Raw genomic sequence first — 9303 nt, 5'->3', positions numbered from 1 at the left:
ATATATATATATATATATATATATATATATATATATATATCATGTTCATAAATTTAATATTATACTGGACTAAAGTACGAGATAAGTATCCTTAAATATTATTATATTAATTAAATAGCAGCTTCCTAGTTTGATTACAGTGCGATTTAATGATATTTCAGAAGATAATGACTGAAATTTTACAAGTTTTTATCAAAGAAAATTAACCACTAGTATTTTACAAGGTCTAGTTAATACAGAATTATACTCCGTTGAATAAACAGCGAATAATCCCGAAAAACAATTCTGAAGACTAAGTCGGTACGAACAAGCGAAAGAGAAACCCATTTGACCGCTTGCTCTGCTAAAATATGGTAGACGAATGTCCGTCTTATAAGAATCTACTTTGTTAAAAAACAACCACAAGAAAACAAAAAGGAAGAGTCACTACATGATATTGTCGTAATCACATTATGTGTTAACACGTGATAGCCATTGTTCTAACGCTTCATTTGATAGCTCTACTCTATCAAAGCTGAACTGGAGTTAAGCAGCAAGAACAATAGCATCATCATCAGCAACAACAACAACAACAACAACAACAGCAGCAGCAGCAGCAGCAGCAACAACAATAACAATAAAAATGACCAGAAAACCAATCCTTTTCATTGTATCGTCATTGAATTATAACTAAACGGGAAAGCATTTTAAAAAATAATGGCATATTTAGCCTTTATGAAACACTCTGGTGAACTGTACATACTGGATATCAATAGATAATTAAATATTTGATGATTCTGCTCACTGGTAATTTGCAAATAAACATTAATAGTCGTAAAGAAAGACCAAGCATTCTAGTAGCTTTATTGAAAGCCTAATGGCTATCATCCCTCTGATTTGTTTTGTAAAGGGGCCTCAAAAAATAAATTTTTCGAAGAACTGGTCTAGCCTGATTGAATACAAAACTGCTAAATCCAGTACCTCAAACAAAGAAACATCCACACGTCGCGCACCCGAGTATAGATTGAGTATAAATAAGAGATGTAATGTCTATTAGACTTTATTTAGTGCAACACGTTTCGACCTGTGTTATACATTTTGTATAATTTTTCCGCTATACTCATACATACATATATATGTGTATATATATATATATATATATATATATATATATATAAATATACATGTGTGTGTGTGTGTGAGAGTGTGTGTGTGTGCGTGTGTGTGTGTATGTGTGTAAATGGAATGCACTCCATGTAATTCAAAATATATTTACTATAGCGAGAAATCTAAATACAGCGAAGAAGATAGTAAAATATTACTTTTTAGAAAACATGTTCCATTCTTACTTCTTACATTCTTAGTAGAACGTTGAGAGAATTAAGTTTGAAAGACGAAAATAATAAATATTTAAAACTTTTAACGGAGAATGGGATTTTTGGGGCGTAAAAGTTTCCGTGAGAATTGGGGATACATTTTGTCTTCCAATTGCCTTTAACATGCAACTGTCGTTGAAGATTCAACTATTGATGAAACACTGTTTTCATCTTTGGAAAAATGTGAAATTCTTTTGGTTCTTTCCCAGCTGATTGAATCGTTATAACGTCAAACGAACCACCTGAAGGCATTTTTTTGGAATTTTTACGTTCTCAGTCCAATTCCAACTGCTGTCTATTTGCCTTTAATTCTTTTTGGATCGATAAATCAAAATACCTCTTAAGCATTAAGGTCGAGGTTATCTCAACTAAAACCCTCCCGTCAAATTTGCTGACGTTGTGTCTAAATCAAAAACCATCATTATAAAATATGAATTATTACTGTTCCAGAGAAGAAATTCTTCAAATTCAATAGTTTATGTTTTTCTCTATTTGCAGTACGACGCTGTATCAGTACAGGACAACAATTCAGTATCTCGCGCCAAAATGAGTTTACGCAAAAATGAAAGATCGAAACAGAGACTATCTGGAGTTCAAGAAAACCAAGGTTAGTTCAAATATTTTGTTACTATACACACACCCACACACACATACAATCACTCACACAAACACTGACACAAACACTAAACACTGAAGAGATATTTTATATTATATAATGTTTCAACAAGCATGTATGTAATACTGACAGCAAGTTGAAGAAACATGTGTTTTATAACCCATGTAATGCGATATATATTTTCTGTATTTTATCAAACGCATATATATATATATATACATACACATACATACTAATATACTTATAAATAAAAACAGTGGGGCAATATGAGTTTATGAGAGTCAACTGTTAATGTGATATGTGTAGCTTGAATTGATATGCACTCAGCCAAACTGTATAGATATAATCTATGCTTAAAACACAAATGTTGCTCTCCCTTAGTTCCTCGTCCTTTCTCTCCGTCTCTCTGTCTTTCACCTTCTGTTTGTGTGTGTGTGTGTGTGTGTGTGTGTGTGTGTGTGTGTGTGTGTGTGTGGAGGGTGTGCGTGTATCGCTCTGCAAGATGAAGCCGGCAATATTTGTACGAATTACAACTTGTCATCGTTGTTATATAAACAGTGTCTACTCGTAATCTTCTTGCAGAGAGTACAAGTAGTTAGAGAGAGAGAAAGACAGAGAGAGAGAGAGAAAGCGAGAGAGAGAGAGAGAGAGAGTAGCTTATTGCTACTTATAAAAAAAAAATGCTACGAGTAACAGGCTCCATTTCTACAGATTTGCATATCTGTTCAATTGTATAACCTCCTGGCAGCAGGCTGGTAGAATTATTTGAACACATTGCGGCATTTCTTCTGTTTCTTTAAATTTTTTAAGTTCAAATAACGCTGAAACCAACTTTGACTTACATCCACTGGACAGCGGTAAAAAAAAAGTGCCAGTTAAGCACAAGGGTTGATATAATCGAGTTGCTTCTCTTCTCGAAATTTATTGGCCTTCAATTCTGAAACGGACCAACATCCTGTTAAGTGTGGTCGTTGTGATTCCGACCGGTCATTTATATGATAGAAACTGGGGTTCCGGCCTTATGAAGCCTAGAACTTAAGAAAAAACAAAAATGATCTACGTATACAATGAAATTGAATGTAAGTCTTAAGTAGGCATGCGTTATTGTTCACAACTCATAGTGACACACACAAACGTTAGTCACTGTATAACTTTAGTTATTTTGGTTAACACACGCTGCCAGTGAATTTACTTCTCTCTATGTAAAAGGATAAGATCGTGGCATCTTACTGATAGTATTTTTACAGGCAGCTTTACGCTTTAAGCTGTATTTTATCCCTGTGCTGGTGACGGCCGTGATGAGAAGACCAGTAAGTGCACCTTGTAAGTTCGAAAGAGCGAGCCAACACGACTAGAGGTATTCTCGAGTCGATTTCATAGGGGCAGCCTTGTGTTTTAGACACAGGGCTTGTTTAAACAGTAATGCTGAATGTACATTTAGTGAATGCTCGTAGAGGATATACATATGAAAAGAGAGGGGCGAAAACAGCTAAAGCTCCGCGAAGCTCCGGCAGGGGGTGGTGTCGAACCCTGCTGTACTCTCTCACCACAACTTTCTCTCACTCTTTCTTCCTGTTTCTGCTGTACCTGTATTTCAAAGGGCCAGCTTTGTCACACTCTGTGTCACGCTGAATCTCCCCAAGAACGACGTTAAGGGTCCACGTGTCTGTGGAGTGCTCAGCCACTTGCACGTTAATTTCACGAGCAGGCTGGAACCCTGGTCGTCGTAACCGCCGGAGTGCCACGACGATAAATGTACAGTAACGCTTCGATATACGAGTTATTTTGCTCCCGGAGACCGCTCCGAAAGCGAAAACTCGTAAAGCAGAGCGATAATTTCCCACAGTAGCAATGTTATAAATCGTAATTCGTTCCCAGAAAAATATTTTACCTATAAAATTCATAATACCCGTAAATAAATTGCAATAAAAGAACAGTAGAGTTTATAGAATATTTTATGTAAAGTAAAAAGACGGTCATGATCATTTATAATAGAATACATTATTACTATAATCGTTTTCTGAATCACTTTCACTCGCACTACACTGGTGCACATCATCACTTGTAGAAGCGATCGCCGATTCACAAGCACGCGTAGACAGACTTGTAGATTTCTTTTTAAAAAAACAAGTCTAGATTTCATTACTTAGAAAAAGCATTTTTTCGCTCGCTCTAAATTTCTCGGTAACACGAAGAAGTATTTGTTATGATAGTAAAAATTTTTACATAACGTTCAAAATTTGGATCTTGAACTTGAAAAATTTTAAAGCGGGGTCTCGTAAACCAAACCCTCGTAAGGTGAGGCATTACTGTAAATGCTTTCCCAAATGTAATTGCACATCATGTATTAAGTCCCGATGAAGCTATAGGGTGATGAAGAAGCATTAAACTGAGTGTAGTGCATCTTATAGCAGAAACAGCCAGTAAGCGAAGGAGGTTCGTTATATAATATCTTTTCCAATGTCACTTTAATATATATATATTGTAATGAGTTATAAGTTTATCCATGCTTCCACGCATGAATTGGTTAGCTAAATATTGTATATATATATATATATATATACAGGAGAGTATTGGTTCGCTTGATTGTGTATTATTTGTAAAATATAACGTGTCTTGAATGACACGACAATGCAGAGTGGACTATAATAACTGTTATAATTTAATTATCAATATTATATCAGACTATGGATAATTAAATTATAACAGTTATTTATAGTCCACTCTGTATTGTTGTGTTATTCAAGACGCGTTATATTTCACAAACACACACACACACACACACATATACATACATATGTGTGTGTGTAATCATCGCAATAGTTAACAAATGCCTTTTGTTAGAGTTATAAATACAAGAACATGTCCCATATTTACAAAATCGTTACGATATTTCTTTCTGAGATATGCAGTCGGCATATTTTATGTTAAAGACAGGCGATATAAAAATACAGTACAAGAGATGTGTGAGCACAGCTTACACACGACTTCTCATAAACCCGAAACGCCTACACGTTATAATTTAGAAGATGAATTGATATGAGAAATAGGGGAATGATATTATCAGTTGGCCGAATACTATTCTCCTATTTGCTTTATTTTAATGGTTCGGTTTTCTTGTTACGATTAGAAATTGTCAGTCTCTTTTTTCTCAAATTGATTATTTTGCAACCGCTGGTCTTCTAAAGTTACGACTCCCTATACACATACATTTTCATTGTTGTTGTTGTTGGTAATATTGTAAATTGATTTACGACTGTTTATTTCCTGATGACTTTAGGGTACTTCTCTGGAGTTAGTGCTAAAGATGATAGAAATTGTTAATTTGCCAAAATATTTAATCAATTGTTTGTGGAGATTCTTCTACAATTTTATTAAAAATGCATTTTTAACAAAAGCTCTGAACTTTTGCATCAGATATAATCTTTGGTGCAATGGCAGATTCTAGGATATAGAATTGTCTGGTCATGAATATTAAGAAAGTTTATTGGGAAGCTAGCAAAGATACCTGGCGTTGCTCTGGATTAAAATGGCATAGTTTGTATATACATTACAATTATGTTAACAGGTGATACTGGAAAGTGCAGCATTTGCGACTAAACATTTGTGGAGCAAATTATGGGCTAATTTGACTAAGCGACATACCATGCGTCTGTTTGGATTATTCCAGGTCCTAACCTTACATGAAAATTGGAGTGGTGGGTATGTGATTTTTGAACGCACTGAAAAGCTATCAGTGGATATACTCTCCTTTGCGGCAGTCGGCGCTGCGTCTAACACGACTCATTGCCTGAAATTTTGACACTTCCTTCGGATTTGTTGTCCTACATCACTCATAAAGTAAATTTGGTGGAACCGGTTGTTCATTTATTGGTAACGGGGAACCAATAAGGTGATAGACTTGCTCTTGAACTTTGAACATCGGCGTAAATCCATGTTCGACTATCTCCTAAGATACACCAAACGATGTTATTTGAAATTCAGAATTGTATTGCGTGATATTATTCAGAAAATCCTTTGACTGGATGGAAGGGCCTTCCAGAAGATCCATAAGAAGTTGAGTAGGAGCTAGCATGCTGACAACATTACCATACCTCCAGGAGTAGGACAAGCCATTAATTTCATTTGGAAATTTTAAACCTTTGCAGAAACGACAATTTGAGTTTAGCGACTAAATATTTGGACAATTTGGACAAAATTGTCATTTTCATAAGAATGGGATAGATCATATCTGAAAGTAGCTCCAGGATTTGTGAAAAACGAATTTGTACGTAGTCTGTTTCACGTAAAGCAGATGTTATATTGTTTTAATCCAAATGGAAAAAAATGTACATGTTGACATTCACAATTTGTAAAATTTGATTTGGTCGAGCCGTTTCAGAATGCATACGGAACAGACAGACAGAGAGGCAAATAATTATATATATATAGATATATTTGTATCTATACTTTCATTACACACGCACACACACATACACACTCACACACACATACACGCACACACATATATCAAAACTTTGTGTGTGTGTGTGTATGTGCTTGTAGCATTTAAGGTGTTATGTCTGTTCGCCTCCCTGATTTACCAGGAAAGGTTATGTGTTTTTTTTTCGGAAATAAATTAGTTCAGGAGGAAATCTGAGATAGACATATGTAAAGGTTTTCATATTAATTGAAGAATTATCTACTACTGTTTCCTATAATTCATGTAGTTGCGTAATTTATATACTTCCCTATAATATTATTCAATTTTAAGGAATGTATATGTCTATCATGTACTCTTTATTTATTTGTTGATGCATAAACCATCTGTAGTTATTTTCATTGTTGGCTTGATATTACAGTTGATGTAGAAAAGATTCTTATCATTATTTATGGCATGGCTGTATATCGCCTGCATTGACATATGATAAATTTTGCTGGAAATGACACGAAGAGCTTTTTAAAAAGAATATTTTTTCTAAATCATTTAGACAAAGAAATGACTAGTTTAGACAAAGGGCGAAGTAGAAAGGAAAGGAATAGGAAATGCAGAATAGCTTCTAGCTCTAATATACATCCATATTTAAGAAGGATATTATCTACATATGTATGAATGTAATCTGTCAATTTATGCATCCTTTTAGTTTTATTTATTTATGCATGATGTCTTTGTTTCTTACACTATATGTGTGCATAGTTTTCAATATGTCTCCATGTCTGTTGATCAGCATGTCAGTCAGTCAGTATTTATAGTTCAGCATGGTTATATGATTATATACGAGAGCCATCTATCTGCTTTCATCGAGGTTCATTGAATTTGTTTTCATATCTAGTCATATATCACTTCATATTTTAAGCACGTGATTAATTCCGAAAGTTTTTTTTTTTTTTTTGCAGAAGCATTTTAATGATGTCATTGTTTGTTTCATTGTTATCATGCAAGAAACATCTACATTTTAGTGCGCGCGCGCACGCGCACGCACGGATACATACACACACACACACACACACACACACACACTCACTTTATAATGTTTGGTTGTTTGAAAATATTCCATTATTTCTCTTAGCTTCAAGTTACCATCATCTATATTTCATCAGGAAATATTTGTTTGCCAGGAAGTTTTTCATTTTTAAATGTCAGGGATTTCTTGTCAAACATGGGACAAAATAAGCATTTGGAATATTCAAACTGGTATATAATCGCACAATTTGACAAATAATAACAATAATAATATATATGTATATATCATCGGATGAATGTATGTTCATCTTTTAATTGGAAATTTTTCCTAAAATTTCTAATGTCTTTTCTTCATACTTTACTTTCGATTGATTTTATAAAAAAAAATCGTATAGATATGAAAGCTTGTATTGAAATTATTAGTATATGACTTAACTTATTAAACAAAGTTCAACAAATTCATTCATATTTATATAATGAAGGAGATTGGATGTTAAAATGGATTATAGTTCTTATTTTTCATATTTCTATACAAGTGTTTCATACGTATGGACCCAGATATTCATTTATGATAGCCAATTATGAATATCTGGGTCAATTTGTATGAAACAATTGTATAGCAATCTGAAAAATAAAAACTATAATCGTTTTAACATCCAATCTCCTTCATTACATAAATATGAATGAATTTGTTGAACTTTGTTGAATAAGTTAAGTCATATACTAATAATTTCTCTACAAGCTATATATACATACACACACACACACACACACACACACACACACACACACACACACATATATATATATATATATATATATATATTATATAAATGCCTCGTAGATATTGGATATTGAAGATTGTTTCACTAATCGGATATCAATTTAGTTCTAGACTTGAGAAGCACTGATGTGTTACGCTGTACCAAACTTTTATTTCCCTTACTCCGCTTCTTTTTCAGTCTTATTTTCCCTCGCACTTTCTCTCTTTATCTCTCTCCCTTTCACTCCAATATTTCTCCTACTCTCACGATAATAGATGTTTAATTGTCTGTAATTTCTACTTCTCTGCCAACTTTTCATAAAGTCACCTCAATCACACACCAATAATTATATTTTTCCACCAAATCGTATTAAGCTATTCTAAATATATCGTCCATATGTTTCTTACCACGACTGCATTCTACGGGATGGTATAATTTCAAGTTAGTCCAAATATTAACTGAAGCTTCTTAAAAATATTGACAGATTTAAAAAAGAAATCTCTCCTATATCAACAATATTTAACCTGTCAATTATCTCAAGTCCTTGTCCGTGAAACATCAAGAAGAAAATAACACTTCTTCAGTCTTTGGAATTTACATATTTACATACTTACATACAAACATAGGTATACAAGTGGAAATTTGTAAAATAGTTCTCCGTGTGAAGGCCCTGGTCATATAATACACAGAGAATACGCACACAAACGCACGCACGTAAAATAATGAGTCACAAACAGAGTTATATATCAACGTGACACGCATATTCACTACGTGAGTGCACGCACAAACGGGAGCACAGTATATACATATATGCGTCCATCAAACAATCACGATAAACACAAACTCCAGAATCGGTCTTGTCTTGAAGAAAACAGCCTCGTCACTGTGTTAGTGACCAGTTTGAAGTCTCCAAAGCAAAGACCAATTAACAAATCTTAAAGCAATAGCATACATACATGGATGCATGCATACATACATACATACACACATCCTCATAACGCACACACGCACACACATATACGTATATATACAACCATACATATATACATACACACATGCATACACACACAGACACCCACATTTATGTGTATACGTATATATATATATATATATATATATATATAT

General features: G+C 33.8%; 1 protein-coding gene across 3 annotated transcripts in view; it reads left to right on the top strand.

Moving 5' to 3' along the window:
- The window catches only part of LOC106874430 (uncharacterized), a 1214035-nt gene that overhangs the window by 499449 nt on the left and 705283 nt on the right, over positions 1 to 9303 (top strand). For all 3 annotated transcript variants that reach the window (XM_052978428.1, XM_052978427.1, XM_052978429.1), the window contains exon 3: positions 1854 to 1962. In XM_052978428.1, coding sequence (XP_052834388.1) covers positions 1854 to 1962 — 109 coding nt within the window. The remainder of the gene's footprint in view (positions 1 to 1853; positions 1963 to 9303) is intronic.

The sequence above is a fragment of the Octopus bimaculoides genome, chromosome 2 (genome assembly GCF_001194135.2).
Source record: "Octopus bimaculoides isolate UCB-OBI-ISO-001 chromosome 2, ASM119413v2, whole genome shotgun sequence".
In the NCBI taxonomy this organism is placed as follows: Eukaryota; Metazoa; Mollusca; class Cephalopoda; order Octopoda; family Octopodidae; genus Octopus; species Octopus bimaculoides.
Note: the sequence above shows the minus strand (reverse complement) of the source record. Positions and strands in the feature narration are given on the sequence as shown.